Here is a 24941-nt window from a genome sequence, read left to right as displayed (position 1 = left end):
ACAGCCTCTTCTCAAACCTGCTGCTGAGTAGAATCGACACCGTCGAAGCCAAGTAGGGCGTTCCATGTGTCAGCGGTGCTTTGATCCCGTGTTCCCAAAGCCTCAATCTGAGCCTGAGCATCCTCACAAGCAGCCACAGCATCGGCACTAGCGTCACACACGTTGGTGAGTTGGTCACAGATACGGTTGGTAATGATGTTGGGGTTTAGAGCCTCCTGCTGGCCTTCAGCAATGAGAGGATCCTGGGGAATGAAGGTGAATTCGTCAGCTGGGCGACCGTTGAGGCCACCAACGCGAGCCATGGTAGGCTGGCAGACCCCGAAGTCGAGAGCGCCAGCGTTGCCGCCAGCATTGCCTCCAGCGTTTCCACCGTCACCGGCACCATTTCCAGCATTGTTGTCATCTGCAGCATCATCCTGACCATCCTGGACATTATCGTTGTTGCCATTGTTTCCACCCTGGTTGTTCTGGTTTCCATTTCCGTTGTTGTTGGCATTGCCATTGTTGTTGTTACCATTGTTTCCATTATTGTTGTTGTTGCCGTTGTTGCTGTCATCCTCTTCACAATCCTCATCGTCATTTGCGTTGTTTCCATCCTGGGCGTTATCCGAGCCATTGTTGCCCTGCTGGCCATCAGCGGGAGCAGTGCCATTGTTGGCAGCTCCTCCATTACCAGCTCCAGCATCCGCACCAGTGTCAGCACCGTTGTCAGCACCGTTGTCAGCACCGGCACCAGTACCATCATCCTGGCCATCGTCTTGACCGGCACCGCCAGCGGCAGCGCCGTCTTGGCCATCAAGCTCGACTTGGTCGCCGTTAGCACCAACGGCTGTGAAAGTACTGAATCCCTGAGCAATCATCACCTCAGCCTGTGATAGGCCAGCAGCATCGAAAGGAGTTGTAACCGAGGTTGCCGAGTTGGCATTCTCAGTGGCTGCACCGTCAACAGCAGGGTCAACGAGAGGGACAATGCCGCGAAGCGCAGCTGTGGCTGGTAGGCTGGGGTCAGCGCAGACGAAAGGTCTGTCAACAGCTGAAGGGTTGAAATTGGTCTCAGCTGCAACAAGGCCAATGGCTGCATCGAGAACTTGCTGGTCAGTTCCCAACTCGGTGATCATCTGATCGGCGATAGTAAGCTGGAGGATGTTAGTTGATGTGATTTCAAGATATCTCAGTACATCATACCTTGTCACAAGGACTAGCAGCTGCGAGCAAAGCGCCAGGGATGCTGCCAGCGATAGTAGCAGCGACACCAGGGTCACCGAATCCAGCATCACCAAGTGCCTGGACAGCAGCAACAGGCTCCTGCTCTTGACCGAATCGGGCCTCGGCGTAGGCCAGCAGAGCTGCAAGAATGATAGACTTTGAGAAAGCCATGACGAATTTTGTATAGATTAGGTGATAGTGACAAGTTGGAAGGTTGACAAAGAGTATCAAAGCAACCAACCAGCGGTGCAAAAAGAAGGTATTGAACTTGAAGGAGTGGTCGAAGCGAATGCGTTCACAGAACAGCAGAAAGAAGCAAAGGAGAAGGGAAGGAGAAGAGGCTTGTGTGAGTGATGATGATGATCAAAGGGAAACTCTAACTCTGGATGACAGATCGTCTCACTTATATAGATGTTTCTCTCAACATTATCGAGTAGTTAAATTTGAATAAGCTTGAATCAATGCAACTTGGCAACCAGACTGAACCCCGTTACGGCGATCATACATGACCTGCTACGATATTGTTTGACGAACCCATATCAGTAGGCGCCGTTTCCATCTTGAGGTTCTCCCGGGGGTTGACGAGACGCCTGGGTTGGGGTTGGCGTCTCGCTGTTTAGTGTTGCTGGTGAAGAATAGAGTCTAGACTATAGGTTCTTAACTGAACAGCCTATAGTTTCCAAGCGTCTTGGCCATGGCCAAGTGACAGGCATGTGTCGCGAAAAGTCTCCTCCGTGGTTCCGAGGCATCGCAGGTCTCGGATACGGAAATCCCGAGTCCTTTGTCGCACCAGATAGTATCTCAAATAGTAAATAGCTGAATGGGCGGCTGCCATCAAAAGCGGTTCAAGACTGAGATAGAGCCTCAAAAAGTGATCCATTGGTAATTGGTAGAATCGTTGAATTGTCTTGGTATTGATAGCCTCTTAATGCACCAAAAGTACCGCGCAAGGACTGGAGGATACCGCATCTCAGTTGTCTGGTCAAGCTGTCAAGCTAACATTTTTCAGTCATCCAACACAATTCCAGTTGGAAATTGCCTAGTCGATACCATCGTCATGCACAGACTGCGACCGGCACAAATGGTTGCCGTGATTTTGGGGTTTCGGTTGAGGCTCGCTTGGGCATCCTTGTAAATAGTTCAGCCAAATGTGTTGTAGATGTGAAACGCTACCGAAACCACCTACGCCGTCCAATTTTGGTCAACAGAAACAACACGTTCAAGACCCCCAGAAATGTCCGTGCAAAGCGCCGCCAGTCTGGGACGATGTTTGTGTTTATCATCAGCTTTAGCCATTGCTTTTGAAGCGTAGTTGCTCCATGTATCAAAGAGAACTGGCAACGCGAGCCCAACGAGTCCACGTTGAAGGACCAGCAGGATATGAAATCATTACTCAAGCGTTGTTTTGTTCTCTTCCGGCCATACCAAGAATTCCTCGATAGACCATGGACTGCCACTGCCACTGCCACTGCCACTGCCACTGCCACTGCCACTGAGAGTTGTTGATGATGTTTCTGTAGTTGCATACCCTGAGCCAACCACAGATTCATCCCAAGAAGCAAAGTCAAAGTCTTCTTGGCCGAGGGTTTCGAAGTCCAGTTTGTCAATCCAATTTGTTTCTCCATTTTCCAGCAAGCTCGGGACGCCTTGACCTTGTCTTTGTTTTCTCAGATACTCTGCTGGTGTCACACCAACACATTTCTTAAACACTCGATGAAAGTGCCACTTGGACAACCCAGTCTGCCTCGCCATCTGGCTGAGGCTGAGTCTAACTTCCACGTCGCCTTGTTTCTCTGTTTGTTGTTGCACAAACGCCCGGATCTTTCGTACGGCTGTTTCCTCTGGCATGAACCCTGCTACTTCGGGCTTACAGCGTTTGCAAGGGCGGAAGCCAGCTTTCTGGGCATCGTAGCCATTGGCGAAGAATGAGACGTTTGCTCGGCGGGGAAGACGGGCTTTACATATTGGTCGACAGAATATCTTGGTAGTGCGAACTGCATAGACAAAGAAACCATCCGCATGGGTATTGCGTGAGGTGACTGCATCCCATCGAGATATTTCGTCTTCAAACAGCGTTACAAGGCTCAAGGCCTGACTAAAATCAAGAGTTGGTGGATCCATTGAGAAGTTTGCCAAATGTGTAGAAAAGTTGATGAACAAGTTGAAGTTGAATCATTGATGGTGACCTAGGGTGGCAGAAGAAGTAATGGCGGGATGGCGATTAGTGGGGCATTAGGTAGGTTGCTATCAATATGACCAATGAAATAATGGAAAGCATTGGATGTCAGATAGATGTAATTGAAGCTTCGAATAGGGTAGTCGCAGAGATGACTGGTATCGTTCTATCCGCTCTTGACACTTTGTTAAACAGCAATGTTGAAGTTGCTGAATCAGATCAACTGATGCAGATATATTTATTTGACCATTTGGTTGTATTGCTCTTACTTTTATTACATGTAAAAATAGTATAAACATAAAACTTCTAATCCTAGAAGAAACACAAAACACTGATGACAGAACTTATGATGGCTTTTGTGTACACCATATCCTTGGTCTAAGTCAAATACAAGTACCTCGGATCGAAATTGTTACTTCGGCCATTAACCCTGAGATGATGAATGCAAGTTGATGTCTCTGTCTTGCGCATGGAGCAAAAAGGTCAGGGTTGAGCTTGGCCTTCAAAGAACGACATGACAGCTTGTCTCGAGTTGAAAAAGCATTAATTATAAAGCCAGTCTGTATTCAGTATAGCGATGGTGGTTTTACAGAAACAAAATAATATAATTATGTATTCATTAGACAGCAATGCCTCAGTAGATATGGCGGCAAATGCAGTATATGCTCGACTTTGATCAAAGGTGAAGAGACTTGTCTTCACAAACGATGTATCAGCTCGATATAATGATCAAGACACTATTTCACGAAACAGCTTGTCGCCTATTCTCGATTCGATCTCGCCCATCTGCAACTCGAGCTCTGCACACAAAACCTCATTTCCCAATGGTGTCAAGAACTATGTAATCCCAGGCAGCAGTGAAAATTGGCAAGGGATAGTAATGTGAAAGCGAGGGAGCAAGAAGCACGAACGGGCCTAAAAAACAAATATACTATTTCAGAGAGCATCGGCCGCCTCTGGCCCGATAGACGAGACGTAACGCTGCTGATGTCTGCACTGAGATTGACGAGTTGAAGGAAGCAGTTACTGACAATGTACAGACAATGTCAAGAATCACAAGTTACAAGAAGACGTGGAGAAAGTGGCTGATCAATAAAATACATTCGATCCTTCAACTAGAATGCCTCGTTCATGGACTCTCGAGGTAAGTCAATGATGGTCTCTGGACAACCTCACTCACCTTTGCTGATTACAAAATGTCGCTGACTTACCCACGAAACAGAAAGAAACCCAGCATATGGTGGAGATATCATTTATCCAAAAAGAATATCTTGCAGGCTGCCGAGATTTCGGTGGATAAAGATCAAGTTTACGAGTTTTCAAGCTCGTATGAGAGTAAGTTATTAGAGCTTTTGCAACTGCTCTGGGGCGGCTAGATCCCCTACGAGATCACCACCAACGACCACTGGTGTATTTGTTGTTTGTAAACATGGATATGTCACTTGATCATCGGGTCGTCCTGAGGATTGTCAATGATCTGAGTATCTCGAGGATCAGCCAGAGATGTGAAAGTTCTAGTTGGATGAGGGACTCGACCTCGATTATGTGATATTCTCAGACCATCCTCATGCCTTGTAAATCCATATTTAGTAAACCAGCATTGACATTTAGCTACTTCCGGACGACGAGTGCAATCCATGTCTGTAATAGAGAGGACCCTATTATGCCAACACCCACAAACCGCTGATAACAGCCGGGCTAATCCAACACACAGCGACAACGACAGAATAGTGAGCTTCCTTGGCGAGTCAAAGGGTTCGCGAGTCGATTAGTGCATTACAGAGGCCAACTCTGTGGTTTATATGCTTTCTTGCTTCCAAGATACATTTGATCTGATCTGGAATGGGGGCCTTTAATTGCGATTATGTTATAGCTTATCTCCTTTAGAGGAAGCAGGCTAACCCAGGGCAGTTTCCATACTCTCCATGACTGCCAAAAGCTATAAAAGGAAAAGAAGACGAATGCCCATACTGCGATGACAAACGCTGGCCACCTGCGAGTTTAAAAGACGATAGAGTTATACTAACTCAAGCATCACACGCTGCTGTCTTTCGGAAGTCGAATTCTCAGCAGATGAAGGTGATGAAGAAGGGGCTTTACTGTGATTACCAGCAAATGGCTTATCTTCCTTCTCTGAGCCAGCTCAACTCTTACCTACCTAGTATAGACAGCTCACGACTCCATAACTTAGTAGGAGATATTGAATATCCGGGCTCTCCAACCAAAACCCCGAAATTAGGAAAAGATTTCCTGACTGCCATAGACTATGAGAAGTTTGGGTTATTCTGTGCCTTAAGGGAAGCTTCTACCTCATTCTTAGAACGGCCATCTGAGATGAAGGGATGAATGCTTGTGATATAGCTGCAATGGCATGCAAAGCTAAAAACTATAAATTCAGCACATGACAATCATTAGTGGAATTTTGCATGACCAACTGAGAGTTTGCTCAAAAGTGGTCAGCGGATAGATTGCGGAGTGAACAACTCCGATGCCGAATCTCATATCGACTTTTATAGAAACATGTCATGGCTAACAAGCGATCTGTAGCTTAATTTGGGAGGCTAGATATGCGCATGTGGGGTACAACTCCACAAGAGTGCAGCTTTATGTCCGAGTCGTTCGAGTTGTAGTCAGTAGGTGAAACAGAGATCAGATCACGGGGGTTTACTGTCATAGAGCAGTTACTAGACGCAATCACTGGGTTGTGAGAATCGGCTACATATGGCGTATATCAGCTATATCTCAACCACGGGTAGACAAGGCTGGAAGAATCTTGGTGATTGCGATAATAGTGCTTCAGGCAGCAAGAAAACCTTCGACCAGTATATGAGGTATCAAAAACAACGAGTTTAAGTACCTATCAAGTTATACTAAAATTACCTGTTTCTGTCTTGTAGCTTAAGATATAAATTCGAAGTTTTCTTGGCTCCCCTAAGGAGGGGTATGCAAGATAGCTTGAAACAGTGCCCATTGATGCGTCTCGTGTTAAAAAGACGGTGGAGGAGACTTCGACAGTGGATCGAGATGTTGATGCGCCAAGTAACGCGGGCTGCATGTGCATACAGTACTAACCTATGTGAAAGGCTTCGTCGAGGTTCCAAGAAGCTCTCTTGTTCGTCACTAGCGAGAGAGTGGTGTATCATGCAGCTCGCTACAAGTTACTGACTCAAACTGGCAATCTGTGAATACAAGTGAGTGACAAGGGCAGAGTTTAAAGAGTCAAATCATCCAGCTCAATTGCAGCCCGTGCTTCCGTACCGAGGTTGCATGAAGTCCACCACATTAATTGACCAATCGATTCCGAGGAAATCATCATCAGCTTAGAAAATGCTGGTTCTGAAGCAGCCAACGGCAGAATAGGCTCCATAGCGGGGGATAGGTCAATCAATGAGCGACCTGACAAGGGCCTTTGGGTTCCATCCATTCCTCCCAAGGGGCCTAAGTTAACAGCTTGCTTGACTTGCAGAAGCGTACATGGTGCGCATCTATCTATTAAACCATACGAGAAGGACATCTTGAACGCATAAAATTCGAGTGGCCGTGCCTGTTTGATTTTCTGACTTTTCGCTTCCCACCAAACTTAACCAATGCGAAAAACTAGGGTTTTACGGGAGCGAGCCGCCACTGTCCCGCATGTGGATGTAACTGGCACTGGAATAGGGGTAAACTCGGGTATTGAACCAAGAGAGATCCTCGCCTCAGATTAGGTAGGGTGCTAGCTATGTACTAGTCAAGCTAAAAGCTTAAGAAACCTTGGCTGTCAATAAGAAGAACAAGATAAGTCAAGAGAGGGGCAAGTCTGAATAAATTATACCTAAGGGGACGCGAGAATGGTACCTTCTCATTGGTTTATTCTCCGTCTCAACGAAATGGAAAGCTTTGAGCAACGGTGGCTGGCTGGACCCCTGGAGCTAGGGGCCATCTAGAATCTCGAAATTTCCTTGGAATGAGGCCTGGACAGGACAGACAGTGGTAACCTGGGTACTAACCTAAGTTACGTGGTATATAATTAATACAATTTGTTTGTTTCTGCTGGTGGAGGGTGACATCCATCCACCTTATTCTTATTCGGAACGGAATTGCTCGAATGGATATCGATGCTCTGGCTGATGCAGGGATGAGGAGAGGAACAAACGCCGGCTGCAGTGAATGATGTGCTGAAATATTGTTGATCAAAAGGAGAACCAAGATGATCGATTCATGGAGGATCTGTTCTCTTGTCGCTGCGAGGCAATAATACGACACTTCTCATAACTCTACTGAACTCTCGTCTATCTAATTGAGGCAATTGAAACTCTATTTAGTCCTATGCTCCCCTATAATATTATTTTATCTTTTATATTTGCATTTAATAGTTTTTGAACAGCAATACGTCCTCTATCAAACAATCTCAGATCAGATCCAGTGCCAATGCAGTCCAGCTGCATCTCTTGCTCACCGCTTTCATGAGGTGGGGCACTGAGGTTCTCCCTCCCCTCAACAGCTCTGCAGCTGGTGGAGAGAAAGGTAGGTACGTACAGTGAAGGTGGACACCCTGGCACTGGCACTGGAGCTGGAACTGGCCTGCCTACCTACTCCCTGTAAATATCTACCCCCGCTACCATGGATGGTAGTGCAGTGCGCTACCTACTACCTAGACTACCCCCTACGAGCCTCTCCTCTCCTCTTAGCCCGGGCAGTTCTCAAGTTAATTCTCGGGGGTTCAAAATTCATCGGGATCCCATTCTCTGAAGTTCCTTTGGCTGCCCGATCCTGGAACTTTTCTTTTCCTCCTCCCTTTCTCCTCTCCTCCAACTCCTACTCATTCTCCTCCTCCATATTCGTTACCTTGAGGCATTGCATTGCATTGCATTCGCTGTTCATTGCATTCAGTTTTGCTTGTTGAGAACGAAGGCCTTTGGTAGACTCCAACGGCTTTTACTCGACATCTGATTAGCTGCGCGCGACCTCGAAAAGCGACAAGCGACAGGGGAATCTTTGCTTAACTTTTTTTCCTTTGATTTGATTTGATTTGGATCTCGATTGAACCTTGCATCGCTATATCGTTCAACCGAAAGTTTCCTCTCCACGTTACGAGAAAGAATTCAGAGCTCAGGTACATTATCTGATCTGATCTGGTCTCTACCAACACAACTCAACTCAATTCCTTGGTTGAAGAGTCTCTTGCTCTCCCCCAAATTTCCATCTTTTTGTGGCCTCCGACTCCGACCCGCGGACCCCTCCCTCCCTCCTTCCACCCACATCAGCAGCAGCAGCAGCCAGCCACAGCTCAACGCCTCCCTACCACGGACCTGGTCTAAAGATAAGACGAAGGACACAGCATCCTCTTACACGAGACGAAGCGAAAACTGCACGAGAATACATCTTTTGTGCCGCGGGCGCTCAACAATGAGCGACCACCCAGTCATGCAGGTCGAGGACAAGATCGTCCCCGGACCTTCTGTCGCCAGCAACGAGACAGCTGTAGAGGAGACAGTGGTTAGACAAGATGTGACTGTCATTACAACAACAGACGAGGCTACAGGCCCCAATTCAGCCTTGAGCAGCACCACCAATCCCACTTCAGCAACCACTGCTGCCCCGCGACCACGACTCAAGAAGGACAACAGCACGCCCAACATGAACGGGCCACTCTACATGCAGACTGCCGGGAACAAGACAGTGCTCGTCCGCCGACTTAAGCGCAAGGAGGAGAGCACCTGGAAGCATCTCTCGCGCTGGTTTGTCGAGAACCAAATCGGTACGTTACTCTCCAGCCTCCTCTTTTTCCTGCCGCCGATCATGGATTGCGAGCGAACGGGCGACGTACATGTCGTTGTCGTGGGGGTGTCAACTGCCAAGGGTGTCAAGTCAAAATCCAGACTTGTCCCTGGTTAATGACACTTTGGGAATAGGAGGGTGTCGCACCTCAGCAGCACCCCGCGTGGCACGGCATCCCTACAGTACCATCCCAGGCCTCTAAGGGTCCTTTCCTGCTACGCTACCGCTACCTAAACGCCTCGCTCCCATGACTTGACAGGTTGATCGCCTGCTGGTGTGCGTCCGTGTGTGTGCACTGATTTGGCCATCTTGTTTTGTTCTGCCGAACTCAAGCTGACAGCTGGTTTCCATTTTAGGCCTCTCTTTCAACCTCCTCGCGCTCATCTTCCTCGCCCAGACTTTTATCCCCAAAGCTCGAGAACACACCCACAAATTCTTCCACCTCAGCTACTACAGCTCTCAATCCGGCCAGTATCGCATCGGTTACGACGATGCCTATTTCATCACCTTCTGCGTTATTCTCTTCACCGGTCTTCGCGCCGCCACCATGGAATACGTTCTTGCACCCATTGGTCGACTCCAAGGCATCAGCAACCGCAAAAACCTGACCCGATTCAGCGAGCAAGCTTGGCTTATGGTGTACTATACTGTTTTCTGGCCTTGGGGCGTGGTAAGTTTGATATTACTCAAAGACGTGAGAAGCATGTGCTGACGTCTTATAGTACATTTATTGTACTTCCCCTCACTACATGAGCATGGAGAATCTCTGGACCGACTGGCCCAACCGCGAGCTCGACGGTCTGATGAAGGCCTATCTCCTCTGCCAGTGGGCCTTCTGGCTGCAGCAGATGATTGTTATTAACATTGAGGAGCGCCGTAAGGACCATTGGCAGATGTTTACCCATCACATTGTTACCACCGCTCTTATCTTCGCCTGCTACACTTACCACCACACCCGTGTCGGTAACTTCATCCTGGTTATCATGGACGTTGTTGATCTATTCCTCCCCGTAAGCTTCCTTGCATTACTTGTCAGTCTACCTGCTAACTCAGTGCAGCTCGCCAAGTGCCTCAAGTATTGCGGCTTCAAGAAAGTCTGTGATGTCATGTTCGGCCTCTTTGTTGTTTCGTGGTTCATTGCCCGCCATGTCCTATACATTGCGGTCTGCTGGTCCATCTACTCAGACACTCCCCGGATCATGCCCACTGGTTGCTTCAAGGGCAACAACGAGGATATGGTTGGTCCCATCGACCCTCCAGCCGGCTGGAAATATCTGGTCGACCCTTTCATCAACCCTGAAGGCCTTGTTTGTTATAATGAGACCATCAAGTGGAGTTTCCTTGCTCCCCTCCTCTTCCTCCAAGTCATCACCATCGGCTGGTTTACCATGATCGTTCGCGTCATCATCAAAGTCCTGAAGGGAGGCGATGCTGAAGATGTCCGAAGTGATGATGAGGGTGGCGAAGAGGAGGAGGAAGAGGAGTTTGTGTACGAAGAGGCACAGCCCCTGGAGGAGGAGGTTGGCGTCGAAGAGCTCGACCTCCGAAACTGGGAGCGACGATCAGGTGTTAAGAAACAAGCCAGCAGCTCAGGAGTCAGCCTCCCTGGCCACAGTGATCGAAAGGAGTTGTTAGGTCGTATTGGCTGCGAGAAGCAGGTCGACTAGACGAAGCTATGTGTTGGGAGTTAGTTTAACGGCATTTTTCTCGTTCCACATCCGAGTGATGCTAGCATTTTTGAAACTTTTTTCTACTTTTATTTTATGTTTGGGCTTGCATTTATGGGAGGAAGATATCTCACCCACTGTCTTGATCACAACGACTGGTAGATGGAAGCTAACGAAAAACAACCGAGGCCAGGAACCTCGTTGGGTCTGCATTGGAGAGCTCCGCTGAAGAATAGACGGCCGCCATTAGAGACGACGATTGCTTCTTTGCAATGAAGACGAAAAAAAAGTGCTTTTTTGACGATTTCTAAAGACTTTGGATGGGAACACTTGATCATCTGTCTGCTTGGCATTGCAAGAGAAGAAAGATAGCCCATTTGCGAATGATACCTCGATTATATAACGCTGTCAATGCAATGAATTGCTTTAATTGAACCTTTCATTACTGCGCCGCCTTGTTCTCCTCGTCTCCTAGTATTTCCTTCGCATATTCCTTTAGCTTGTACTTCTGCACCTTTCCACTAGGTGTCTTGGGATACTCATCGATCCAGAACACATACTTGGGCACGAGATGCTTGGACAGCTTTGTCGCAACCCATTGCCTTAACCCGTCTCTTGACAAAGTCCCTGGCTCTTCAGCGATTGCTTTATCAATGAGCGCCTCCTCTGTGTCTTTCATATGATCTAGAGGTGTCCATCCTCGCGCAGGGATAACGAATGCAGCGACTGCCTCGCCATATCGCTCGTCAGGAACTCCCACGACACTGGCTTCCCGTACACCTTCATGCGTCAGAAGGCAGTCTTCCACTTCTAACGGGTGAATATTTTCTCCGCCACGGATGATGAGGTCCTTGATTCGGCCGGTAATCTGCACATAGCCTTGTTCATCCATCTCAGCTTCGTCACCAGAGTACATCCATATTGTTCCGTCTTCTGGATCTGGTTTACGGACCTCGGCTGTTCGAGTCTTATCCCCATGGTAGCCCTCCATAACGAGATAGCCTGCTGCAGCAAGTTCGCCTCGTTCTCCAATAGGGAGGATCTTGCTGTGATCGAGGGGATCGACAATCTTGACGCCTGTGTGAGGCATGACGCGGCCTATGGATGAGGTTCGTTTTTCGAAAGGATCCGAGGGGCTGGTCATGCAGCTCACGGGAGCTGTCTCGGTCTGACCATAGCAGATAACTAGATCCTGGAGACCAAGACGCTCGTATAATGTGTTCATGAGAGAGGGAGGGACGCTGCTGCCAGCAGCAATGCCCTTGCGTAGGTGACGAGGTGGTTGTGACACGACATTGCCTCGATCCAGAGCCTCAAGAACAGCAACGAACATGGTGTTCACACCATAAAGACCCGTAGCTTCATGGTCGACACACATGCGAAGAGTAGCCTCAGGGTCAAATGCAGGGCTGGGGAAAAGAATACCTGCGCCTGTCGTAGCCGTAGCCATGTATCCCAACACACAACCGAAGCAGTGAAACAGCGGTGGAGGGACCACGATACGATCATCGGCATGGAGACCCATTCGATGCGCTATCAAAGCACCGTTGTTGAGAATTGCGCGATGTGAGAGCATGGCTGCTTTGGGGAGCGAGGTCGTGCCCGATGTGAATTGAATGTTGATGACATCGCTTGGCTTCAGAGGAGAGTCTGGCTTTACTGTGTGAACTGAGCCGTCAATTAGAGATTGGTAGGGAGTGAAGGCCCGGCATGGTTTGAGGTCGAATTTGATATCTGGATGGCTCGCCAGGTTATCTAGCACCACAACGTTACGCAAAGAGGGGACCGTCTCGCTCTGGATCTTGGACGCGGATACGTCTCCGACAATGCTCTGGAGCAAGTGTTGGTTACTTCGGCCCCTTCCTGGCTTATAAGCCAGATCCGTCACAGCACCGATAATGAGCGTTTCCACAGATAGATGTTTCAGCGCTGCGGCTACTTGTTGCTCATTGAAGCCTGGGTTCAGCGGCACGAGAATAGCACCAAGTTTGAAGCATGCGTATGTTAAAGCTGCGAATTCAGGGCCATTGCCGAGAGATACAGCCACGCAGTCTCCCTTTCGCACGCCGAGTGAGGAGAGAGAATGTGCGAGGCTGTTTGATAATGAGTCCAGGGCGTAGTATGTCAGTGTCGACTCATGGGAATTAGGGCCTGGAGAACGAGCGATGACAGCCTCGCGATCTCCATGGGCTGAAACAACTGAGGCAAAATGCTCTGGGATTGTGCCATTATAAAGAGGAGGCTATGATATGTTAGCAATACTCTCTGGGTACATAAGGTATTGATGAGGCCGTACCTCTTTGGGGCCCCATCGAATGCTTAGGTTGGATGTAGCAAGTGTTCTCACTTGGCATGTTCTGAGGACTGTTCTTGAGGATAGATGTGTTCTTTTTAAGCTCTGACGTATTATGGTCTGCATTGTGGAAGCTGTGATAACTCGCCTGCTGTGGATGTGGAGTTTAGAAGAAGATCTTTGTAGAACAGGGAGAGGCGGGCTCTCGGTTTAATGTACAATTGCAATTGCGAGGCGAGGCGAGGGACATGCACACATACACCGGCTCTGAGATTGACTTATTGTGAGAGCTTCAGTCTTGGGAACTAGGTACCTACCCAAGTATGGATAAGGATGTACCTTGAGGCGTATGATCCTCGGCTATCATCGCCAGGACCTCCCTCCTTCCACTTCCACATCCACCGTCCTTGATCCTCTCCTGTTTTTGCTCCTTCCAGTTCCGTCAGCTCTCCACATTCTATTCACTGACTGCCAACGGCAGCGGGAGTGGGAGTCCCGAACCCCTCAGCGGCTCAACAGAATGAACTAATCATGTGCCGTCTTTTCAACTAAAACCTGGGGAAATGCGGGGGCGGTTATTCACTGTAGCAGCCCATTTATTTCAGCATCAAAACCGCGGAAACAACGGCTATATTTGAGCCGTGAGCCCAATTGACTCCGAACAGGTAGCTATCAGCGGTTTCCTGTTGGTTCGCAGCAGTAGCGTAGTACTGAAATACACGGTCCGAGTCCCGCTGTGAATTGTAAAGTCAGCACCTTCAATCACATGCCACAGCTACAAATGTAATGTTTTGAACAAATCTGGCTCTTGTGTGAGATTTCGTGGTATATGCTTGTTCGCTTCATCCTTCAATCGACAATCCTGAGAAACTCCTTTCTCCTTCAATGCCCATGAGACATGTGGTTGCCTACAGGTCGGCGACGATGCGGTAAAAACAAGATCAAGAAACAAATCTATCCCAAAGCGCAACAAATGACTTTCCTAGCGATATCTTTCATACACAAAATAGAGTCTAGTACCGTTCCCCTCAAACTTTTTATATCTCTTCCATCGCAATGCAACTGCCAGGGTTTGATAGGCCCCTGGCTCGAACAACAGCTAATGCGGAAACCAGCCCAGAAACGGACACGAGTGTGTCATTAGAAAAGAGTAAAGAGTAGCAGCTGAAATGTACAGGTTCGAGAAGTAAATCTTCATAGTCGTTGCTAAACATTAGGTATCGTGGTTGTGGTTGTGGTTGTGGTTCTACTTCGGATCATAATGTTATTGCAAGGGCGCTTGGGGTGCTTGGGGTGCCTGAACCGCGGGCTGTCCCTCTTGCTGCTGTTCGCCCATGTGGCGCTCGCTCTCAGGTTTCCATGTTCCTATCTACGGTTAGCCAATGTTGGTCTGTCATGAGCAGAAGGTTCCTTACCTTCGAAGTCGTGCTTGACGAAAGCCATTGGGTCGTCAGGCTCCTTTGCGCCCATCTGTCCCACTCCAGGTGAGAAGCTTGTGATAGGCAACACAACCACATCCCCCACTCGCTTACTCGTCTCCATACCAGTAAAATTCTTGTAATCGATCGTGCCCTTGCTTTGTGACATGTCAAAGAACCTTGGATCATTGAAGTACTCCATGATAGCATCTGTCCATACAGCAGGGCCAGTGAACTCAACAACGTTTCTGTCAATGAATTTTTCCAGCTTGCCTTGATTCTTCAATTCTAATGTCTTCTTGGTAATGCGTGTGATAATATCGCGGAGAACAGGGTGACCAGGCTTGGCCTGTATCGTCCACTGACAGAACTGGATACGGCGACTGTACCACTGAGCCCAGTCGGGGCGATCAGGGTCCGCCTCAATGCCAATAACGAGACCAATAGTATCGCGAGGGATCTGTTCAGGCAACCATTTCACCGAGCTTTGGATTGCATATGTATCGATGTCAGAGTAGATGCCGCCTCGCGCGAAGAGAATCAGATAACGGAAGAAGTCGGCCTTCAGGACAGGCATGGGGAGGCTTCGGTACGCCTCAACGACTTCGGGAACCGTGGCGTAGAGTAAGCGAATAAGGTTAACGGCAACGTCGTCGGTGATGACTTCGTGGACAAAACCAGGGTGCTCCTCTTTCCAAGACGCATGGTGGTCTTTAAACTGGAAATCACCTTGATCAGGACTTTGCTTCCACGTTTGCCAGATGTAAGCTGGAAACTTGGTCGCAACATCATAAGGATAGGCGTATTCGAGTTTCTCAAAAATTGACATGCCCGACATGTCAATGCGAGGCCGCGTGCGACGCTCCTTTACCTCCATCTCCTTTTGTTCCTCGGGTGGTGGTGACACGGCTTGGTTCGAGGCAGGGGCATCGTTCTTGCTTGTGTCGACGGCGGTAGCAGCAGCATTTTTAGCAGCTGGGACGACAGGCGTTGTTGTGTGAGACCTTGTCAACAGGAAGAAAACAGTGAGGATGAAAACCGCTGCCACGATGGCGCGGCGAGAGTTGAGCATGGCGACGGCGGCTGCAAGGCGACTGTGGTATCGTAACGCCAGGTATGTACGAAGTCGCAGTCTTTTTTGGAAATTCGTCGATAAGGAGCGAGGCCCAGGATAAGGGACAGGGGTAGGAAGCGAAGGTCGAGAAACGAAAGGACTGTGCTATAATAGCATAGAAAAGCGAGCGTGGCCAGGCAGAAGCCAGTATCAACAAGGGAATAAACACAAGCAAGCAGGTGAATGCGACAGAAGAGGAAGAAGAAGTTTGGAAAATGTGTGTCGGCCAAATAACTTGATCGTAGTGGACAACAGTCAAATTGAGGCGAGCGAGGGATGAATCCCCAAAGCCAGGGGCCCGCAGTTGGAGACGGTGGAGCTGACACCTGCTAACTAAGGTATCGCAGCGGATAAGTCAAGAAACTGGATGGACCCTGGACAAATTGAGGTCGCGGCGCAATCCAATTATTTCGGTATGCTACAGTAGCTGCGCAGTAAGCTCACCAACGGCGCGGTCGCGAAGCGGAGCAGCTGATATGCTGGCAGGAGGTTCGGCCAATAAGGAGAGAGGTGAAGATGAATTGCAAGTGGAAGAGGAACCGGCCTTTATCTGGTCAAGGATTGGTGTCAGGAAGTTTAGGCTCGATGCGGTGGTTATTAAGGAGAATGGGAATAAGAAAGGTACAAAATGGGGGTTGTTTGATGAGGGTTTTGAAGAGAGGATGATATTGCAAAGATGTAAGGGAAAGTCTGAGCCTCCACTCGTCGTCAATTACGTGGAACGTGGAGAGATCCTTACTGGATAAGTACCTCTGCAACGGAAGAAGGCACGGAGTACGCGGCCATCTTTTCCTCACGTTTTCGGTTTTCCCATATGGGATCTAGGAGCTAGGATGGGACGAGGAAGGTGATGATGACAGCAAGCACAGCCAGGCCAGCGCAAGCCCAGAGGTTACTATTGATGGAAGTGACACGGACGGCCCGCTTTCGTGCGCCTGAGCAACAAGTCTCGTTGAGAACAAGTTACCCTTGAAACTTGATGATACTATGATCAGTAACTTGCCATGGTGGATGAAGCTGGATGTAAGGAGTAACCGTCTGGAAAAAGCCGCTTCTTACATTGTGAGAGCACACTGTAACATGCGCAGCCACAGGGGGGTTATTATGTAGTAACTACTAACTAAGCGAGTAAGATTCTAGACGCCTCTTGGCCAATACGATTTGATTAGAAAAAAGAATACATAGGTACCTTACATATTGCTAGCAACGAGGCTATCATCGCCAAGACATTGTGAGATAAACAAGCCCAACTTTGACAGAGTTCATCCTTGTCCATTGAGTCAAACAAGCTTGTCCCAATCACAATTTTGGCAGACACAGCAATGCGCCCGCCAACCAATTTGATCCAATTAAGATCTACGGATACCCTCATCTCGATTCAGATATGTTACCTGGACGGTTCGCTGATGGCACAAGGTGCAACAATGGTGCAATAACTTGGCTTGCCAGAGCGAGCTAGACTGCCCAGACAGAAAATCAAACCCGTCAGGAGTTGCGGCTTGCCGTTTGCCGGGCTGGTGCACATATCCTGGATCGCAATTCGTCTCACCAAGTAACGCATACTGTTGATCGCGAAATACAGTGCCACTTTCGAATAAGGTTGCAGAACAAGCCTTTTCTAGCGTTACGTTGGAGATTTCGAAACAGGCGAGGGCAGGGGTTGTCCGCGGAGCATCTCTGTTACAGCCTCTCAGTTCGCTGCGTCGAATCCTGTTACAATGGAACCTGCTTGCGTGTCGGCGATCAAAGGACCACGATCATCGGGAAAAGAGCGGAGACTTGCTGTTAAGGGGTCCATATTAAAAGCCCCCCTGAGGGACGGAAAAATCAGCGCTTCTTCGTCATGAGCGAACCAGGAAATATTTGGCTTTCGGCATGGGTATGCAACGTGATTTGGCGACCGTTCCTGGATCTTGTGTAGCAGGAAAATCTGTGTGCACTTCGCGAAGCAGTTTGCGTTTCGCATAGGTGAGCAAACATCTGACAGAGCTCTCATCTCGGTCTCAAGTGCCGAGCTCGTCTGTTTCATTCCTGGCGGGAGACTCGAGCAACGGTAGTATTGTTTGTTCCAGAACATTGAAGAGGCATGCTCTAGATAGTCCGTGTGATGAAAGATCAGGAGCATTTAGTCTATAATTAGGAGGCTCTGAGATTAAGAATTTTTATCATTTGGCAAAGGGTCAGAGTTTTATTGTTCCCCCTTCACAGTACCTCGGCCTTTGTTTGTGGTCTACTCCGTATCACTTGATAGATGAGGTTGAGTGAGATACGAACTGGAATGACACCAGGAAAGCCAAGCTTGACTTAATTACTCCACGCCGACAAGCCGCAGCCAAGTTCGGATCACATCTTCCCAGCAAGACATTACATTATTGGGACCGTTGATTACAACACCGTTCGAGGTTGTTGGCCAACATGGCTTTTCCAACATTGTTAAGCAGTTCTTTCACCTTGTAATCTGTGGGAAGGACCTTTACAGACTGTATTCGGCCAGCTCGGACTTGCTGTAAATTATAATTACATATCCATGGTGGTCGTAGGATCTATAGAATCCATAGCGTCAGCCCAAAAATCCATCTGCAGCTTAATATAAACCCCGATGCTTTGCTGACGAAGCACTAAATCCGTGATGCTTGTTCAGCAACTCCTTGTGTTGAACCGCTGATTGAATTGGTGCTTGATTGAGGTTATTTTTGCTATTCTGGCTAACTTGAAAAGCGGGGTGATTTAGTCATATGACCTTCTCTATAGGGAAATAAGGTTCCTTATCAGATAACGCACTGCCTCTTATCTTAGTGGGTTTAACATACCCCCCCAGATTTGCTAAATTTAGCTGATCTAAAATTGCATTTAATTAGAATGAAAACAAGTAGTCTTTAGAGGAAAATAAAGGTCCCTTCCTGAAAACGATACTCGTTTTAGGAAAATGAGAGTCATTTTAAGAAAATGAGGTATCCTTTCATTATCTTATACTTATAGCCGGTCATTCCACTTTAAGTCTTAGTCGGTAGGTTTCCTAGATAAATTTCTAGAATTTTAAAAATAAGGTTTAATGGTAATTTAGGCTGGCGGTATTTAGTACTGGCAGCTTAAAGAATAATAACTATACTATTGCCCTATAATTCATTGCTTTAGTAAGTAAATGTAGCTTATAGAAATGAATCTTATCTTTTGTTATGAATTTCTTTCTCTTCTTTTTTTTTTAAGCTTTATTACTATTAATTGGTATATAATATCTGTATGCATGCTGTGCTTGCGTTTTGCCATTTTGCTTTCTTTAAAAGGAGCCTTATTACTGACTTTTAAGTAGTATTTCTAGATATATATTCTTTTGTGTTGCTTTTTCTTCTCTGTGCTCTGTTTTGCGATGCCTGATGATCTAGAAGGTTTGTTAGAGCTTTCTGACCTTCCCTTATCCTTTAAGGAGGAGAGAGATAAAAATGCACCTCTGTAAGTATTAATGCAGTTTGTTTTATGGTTTTGAGGTGCTAAATATTTGATTTAGTTGTTATTGCTATAGTCTCTTGTCTTGTAAGCTCTATAAGGCCTGTAAGAAGAAGCAGAAGGCTATTGCTGCTGTAGTAAAATAAGTATAAGTTTTTGAGCTTTATTTTTAGGTTATGACTTACTAATTAGTGCTAGTAATGCTATTAAGAGATTTCTGCCTTGCCTTTTTTGCTTAAATAGTATAACTGGTAGTTATAGTAATGGGATTTATTATGCTATTTTTGGGCAATATTGCTATAAGTGTTGTATTAAGGGTGGCTTCTGTAAGAAGATATATGAGTCTTATTTTCTGGTTTTGACTCTTGTTTTCTTAATTTATTTATATAGTCTTAAGCCTGCCTTGCCTGTTACTCTCTACTTTCTTAATTACTGCTGTGCCTACTCTAGTCCTATTAAGGACCTTAAAAAAGTAAGCTGGTGCTTTATTTTCTACTTTTAAGACTCTTTTTAATTTAGGTGATTTTATAGGATGAGTAGAAGATTAAGGAGAAGCGCTGCATTGCGGCTAAGGTTATCCTTGATGGTATTGCCGATAACACCTTTCCTGATAAGTATAACATTTGCCTTTATAAGGCAGGGGTGAATTTAGGTTAAGCGTTTCGTTTTTGTGTTTTGGGGCTTATTTTTATTGCGGCGCTAGGTGCTATAGGTATTGCTTTTAGGCATTTTATAAATTAAATGTCTTTTTAGGGAAATGCCTTTTATTTCCTTTTTTTATAAACTTATGAATTTTTATAAAACTTAAGACAGTCTATTTCCTTTAAGGTAAATTTATAATATTATAATTACTCTATTAGTCTTCTGTAAGAAGTGTTATTTCCTAAAAATAAGTTTCGTTTTTTGAAAAGGACCTTTATTTTCCTAAGAGGACTCTTATTTTCCTAAATTTTTAACTTCTTTAGGATTTCCTTAATCGTTCTTTCTACAGTAACCTTTTTTCTTTTTATTTAGATTTTCTCTTTAATATTTATAAGTTTAAATTACTTATAGCTTTCCTTTTATAAATAGCTTTAAAGTACTTTAGTTATTCTATCTATAATTAATTTTAAACTTTATTTATACTAAAGAGATAGGGTCTTTTATTTTAGTTATTTATATAGCTAATAGTTATATATATCTATATACTTTAGTTTTATCTTTAATTTTTATAGTAGATTTTTTAAGAGGCTAATTATTTATTTATTATTATAAAATAGTTAGAGATTAATTTATTAAGTTTTTAAGTAGAAAATAAAATATATTTAGTTAATTAATAGCTTAAGTTATAGTCCTTAAAGAAGCCTTTTTTAAAATAGACCTTCCTTTACTGCTTATAAGAGTGCCAATAGCTTTACTTTAGTTGTTAATATTATTACAGTATCTTATTTATTGGCTTGCTATTCTATTAGACCTTTAAAGAGTTTTATTATATAGCCTTAAGAGCTTTTGCGGTTTAGGGAATTATCTATAAAAGATATGTTATTATAAATGTTAAACCTCTCTTTAGGACTAAACTTTAATGTATAGAAATAAGTGTTATTTAGGTAATTAAAAACTTAATTTATTGCCTTTATATATTTTTTACTTAAGTTAGTTATAAAATATGCTAGTTTTAATACTATAAATGTAATATCTGGCTAAGTAATTATATTAGTGTAAAGTAGTGACTTTATAGCCCTTTAATATTAGGCAGTTGTTTTGTAGCTGGCAGTGCCTTTATTAGGGAGGAGTTTTTCTTTTGATATTAGAGATGCGTTTGGCGTTTTTAAAGTGCTCTATTTATATATCTTTTCTATATATAAGATTTAAGTTATTTAGATGTGCCTTAAGCTTTGATCTTAAATAATTTCCATTTTGAGGAACTATTAAAGCTCTTTTCCTTTAGTAAGTATATACTTTTATTAGAGTTACTTAATAGCCTAAGAGGCACTCTTCTTATCTTCTCTCTTATATATAAATACTATATTATTTATATAGAAAAATATAAAGATATTCTCCTTCTAATAGTAATATAGTTTATTTAGGACTTAATTCTAGCCTTAAGCCTTAAGGGTATTTCTAAGGTCTATTTACTATAAAAGAGGTGTAATATATAGACTGTAAAGTGCTTTATATAGAAGCAGTATTTAATTCTATTTTTTATTACTTTAGTAACCAGGCAGTAGCTTTATAAATACATTATTTTACAGTTTTATATTTATAAATATATTTACTATATTATACTGTAAGAACTTTAGGTTATATTTTATAGTAATTACTATAAGTATTTTAAATGACTTTTTAATAAGGGTAGCAGTATATATATTATTTATACTTAATTTATACTATTAATTTCCTTAAACTATAAGCCTTGCCTTATATTTTTATAAGTATTTATATTTATTAAACTTATATATAAAGACCTATATACAGTTAAGTACTTATAAGTCTTTAATTTAGGGATTAAGCCTTAAAATCTTTAATTATAATTGTATTTACTTATGACTTTTTAGATAGTCTTTTTATGCTTATTTAAACTTCTTTTTAAACCGGTAATCGGTAAGATTTCTAAAAGAGCTTAAAGCTAGTAGTAGATTCCTCTAATAGAGTCTCTCCTTATTTAGAATAAGGTTTATATAGCTCTTTTGCGCTTTCTATTTAGGCTTTAGTCTTCTATAGATATATTTACTTTTTATTGCCTTTATTATTAGCTTTCTTTCTTACTTTATAATTAATATAGCTATTATTCTGGCGTTAAAGGCTTAATTAAGGATTTTTAGGTCTATATTAAATCCTTCTTTTCTTATAGGTAACTGTATTCTAATTTATACTAAAAAGCTTAAAAATAGGCTTTCTGGAGGAGTAAGTAAGAGCTTAAATTAAGCTTAAGTATACTTTATATTATTATCTTCTTAATCTTCTATTAGCTTTACCTTTTCTATAGGTAAGTTATTAATTAGATTTTTAAGAGTTAATTCTTGGCTTTTAAGCTTATTTAGGCCTTAAATAGGTTTTAAGACCTAATTGATTTACTTAATATTTATAAGTAATTGCAATTTTACTTATAATTCTTTTAGGGTTTCTTTCTTAATTATTTTTATTACCTATAACTTATTAGTGCTAAAGAATTCTTCTTTATTAAAGATAGTATCTTTAGTAATATATATCTTATTAGTTAAGGGGTTTTAAATCTAAAAGATGTTTTATAAGTTATATTTTATAAGGTATTTAATTTATGCTTTTAGGTTTATTTTTAATTATAGGCATTTATCTTTTTGCTAAGCTGACTTTATTATTATAAAGGCTTTATATTTAATTATTTTTATATACTTAATATAAGGTTAGATATAGTTTTATAAGCTTTAAATTGCAAAAAAGAAGCTTTTATATAGAGTCTTCTATTAAAGTTCTTATTTTAGGGTTTAATTTAAGAAATAGACTGTAGTATATATAATTTTAAGCTATAGGCTAGAGGGTAATTTACTATTAATAATAAGTAACTGCACTTTTTCTTTTACTACCTCCCTAGAATGCTTGCTAGAGCTGTTTTATTATTATATATATAGTATACTTTCTTTTATTTAGATACCCTTATTTTTAAGCTATATGCAGGTTAATCTACCTTTTTGCAGCTTATTATCTGTTTTAATAATTTGTAGTTTAATATTATATATTATTTTAAGTATTTGGGTAAAGTGTTTTAATATTAATAAAAGGTTTTTATTATATTAATTAGTGAAATAATAGTCTTAATAGAGACCTAATTGATAATTTGTAATTATTCTATATAATAAGTATTAGTGTAATCCTAGAGGATAGTTATAAAAGTTAATTAAGACTCTCTTTTCTGGATTTAAGTTCTATATTTAAGGTTTGTATCTCTCTTACCTTTTTATTTTTCCTAATCTATATATATTATATTTAACTGTAGATAGTCTCTTAATTCTTGCTTTTATAGTATGATTTATAAGGTATTTAAGACTTTAAGGGCCTAGGTGTCCTAATTGGCAATGCTATATTATGGCTTTTATATTATTTGGCTTTTTTGCAGTTTATAAGTTATATTATAGGTATTTAGTTAAAAATGCGGCTTATTTTCCGGTTTTGGGAATATAACTTATTATATATTGGTTGTATTTAAGTATTAATTTATATAATGCCTAATTACCTATATGTTTAATTATATTTAAGTTATTATACTAGTCTTACCAGTACTTAATTTAGCGTAACTTCCTTAAGGATATAAGGTTAGTGCCTATTTCTAGATAGTATATAATGCCCTTTAAAATAAGCTTTTAAGGCTTATTTTCTAGGTTATATACTTCTAGTTATATTTCCCTATATCCTAGGATTAATAGCTATCTTAATCCTATAAAAATGCTATCCTCTGCTATTACAATCCCTAGTTTCTTAAACCTTTTAGTACTGTTAAAAATATATATTATAGTATTTAAGTTTAATATAGCTAAGGTTTATAATAGGTAATTACTGCTCTTTATTATAAATATAGCTATCTTTTTTAAGATTACTGGCTGAAATCTTAATAGTTAATCTAACTTTTCTTTTAAGTTTTATTTTTCCTGCTAGAGTTTCTTAAATAGTTCTTAAACTTCCTTTTTATCTTTAAGCTATTGTTTCTAGAGATTAAGCTGATATTGTAATATAGGGTATTTCTTTAGGGCCTTTTTAAGGAATGCTATTTAGTAAGATATTATATTAGCATTCTTATACTTCTTTTTATATAATATATATAATTCTAACTTTATAGAAGCTTGAGGTTATTTTGCTAATCCTTTTCTGTTTAGGCTTATTTTAGTTTTTCCTATTAATGATTTACTTTGCTTTCTTATTTTTAGGGAGGAGTCTTAAAATGTGGTTTTAAAGCTCCCTTTTACTACCTGATTTTTAGGATTGTAATTGCTTCTTCTCTTTATTAATTGAATTTCCTGGTAAAATTATATAGAGAAAGTTAGTAGAAGGTAAGTGCCTGCTTTAATTATATCTTTATTCTATCTTTATTTAATTTATAAGAATATTTTAAATTAAATATTTAGATTTTACTATAGATTTTTAAACTATATATTTAAGTGTTATACTTTTATAACCTTTTTAAGTTTTATAATTCTTATTGCCTTTTCTTATAAGGTAATTTAATCTTTTTAGTTAGTTTAACTATTTAAAGCTAATTTTAGTAGCTTAAAATACTGTTTTTAAGCTTATTTTCTCTTTAGTGTATTATCGATTTTATATATAGCTTTTAGGTTTATATAAAATATTAAAATATTATTATATTATGTGGATTTATTTATTATAGGGGAGTATATTTTAATATAATGTGGATTAATCTTTTTAATTATTTAATTAAGGATATTTCTAATTCTATTTACTTACTTATTATATCTATTAAGATTACTTTTATATATTGCTATTAATGCCTTATATACCTCTTAATCTTTAGGCATAAGTTTGATGTATGATGTGGCTGGATCTGATAATCTGACTGTAAATTGAGAGGAATTTGTAGAGCGGGAATGAGCTTCGTTTTGCTTTTGCGCGAGGTAGTTACTGAATTTAGGCCTTCTTGGCTTTATGATCCTTTTGTTTATAAACTGAGTAGGGGTATTGAGCCTTTCTAGTTTGTAGATGCGTTTAGCGGAGACTTTTATAATGTATGATTGCTTAAAGGAGTTTTAGTTAGTAGGTCTATTTAGAAGGTATCCTTTTCTGGTTAATAGAGGTATATTGGATAGATGTTATTGGTTTCCTTTGAAAGCGGTTTGTTTTGTCGATTAGTGACTTGTTATTGGTAGTTATAGCTGTATAGTTGTGTATGACTTTGAGA

General features: G+C 42.5%; 5 protein-coding genes; 1 reads left to right on the top strand and 4 right to left on the bottom strand.

Annotated features, from left to right (window-relative positions):
- Positions 1–11: 11 nt before the first annotated feature.
- Positions 12–1377, bottom strand: FFUJ_04272 (related to circumsporozoite protein precursor; the record flags this gene model as incomplete). XM_023572462.1 has 2 exons in its annotated part: positions 12–1136; positions 1186–1377. 2 exons carry the CDS (start codon positions 1375–1377, stop codon positions 12–14), a joined length of 1317 nt encoding a protein of 438 aa, XP_023426582.1.
- A 1218-nt stretch (positions 1378–2595) lies between these two features.
- Positions 2596–3327, bottom strand: FFUJ_04273 (related to ADA regulatory protein of adaptive response; the record flags this gene model as incomplete). The annotated part of the gene is made up of 1 exon (XM_023572461.1): positions 2596–3327. The coding sequence occupies one exon, from the start codon at positions 3325–3327 to the stop codon at positions 2596–2598; it is 732 nt and encodes a 243-aa protein (XP_023426581.1).
- A 5443-nt stretch (positions 3328–8770) lies between these two features.
- FFUJ_04274 (related to protein LAC1) lies at positions 8771–10809 on the top strand (the record flags this gene model as incomplete). XM_023572460.1 has 4 exons in its annotated part: positions 8771–9122; positions 9499–9812; positions 9865–10152; positions 10201–10809. 4 exons carry the CDS (start codon positions 8771–8773, stop codon positions 10807–10809), a joined length of 1563 nt encoding a protein of 520 aa, XP_023426580.1.
- Positions 10810–11251: 442 nt separating this feature from the next.
- FFUJ_04275 (related to long-chain fatty-acid-CoA ligase) lies at positions 11252–13228 on the bottom strand (the record flags this gene model as incomplete). XM_023572459.1 has 2 exons in its annotated part: positions 11252–13051; positions 13106–13228. The coding sequence occupies 2 exons, from the start codon at positions 13226–13228 to the stop codon at positions 11252–11254; spliced, it is 1923 nt and encodes a 640-aa protein (XP_023426579.1).
- A 1138-nt stretch (positions 13229–14366) lies between these two features.
- Positions 14367–15592, bottom strand: FFUJ_04276 (related to mannosyltransferase; the record flags this gene model as incomplete). XM_023572458.1 has 2 exons in its annotated part: positions 14367–14467; positions 14518–15592. 2 exons carry the CDS (start codon positions 15590–15592, stop codon positions 14367–14369), a joined length of 1176 nt encoding a protein of 391 aa, XP_023426578.1.
- Positions 15593–24941: the final 9349 nt, after the last annotated feature.

This window comes from Fusarium fujikuroi, chromosome FFUJ_chr02, assembly GCF_900079805.1.
Source record: "Fusarium fujikuroi IMI 58289 draft genome, chromosome FFUJ_chr02".
Taxonomy (NCBI): domain Eukaryota; kingdom Fungi; phylum Ascomycota; class Sordariomycetes; order Hypocreales; family Nectriaceae; genus Fusarium; species Fusarium fujikuroi.
Note: the sequence above shows the minus strand (reverse complement) of the source record. Positions and strands in the feature narration are given on the sequence as shown.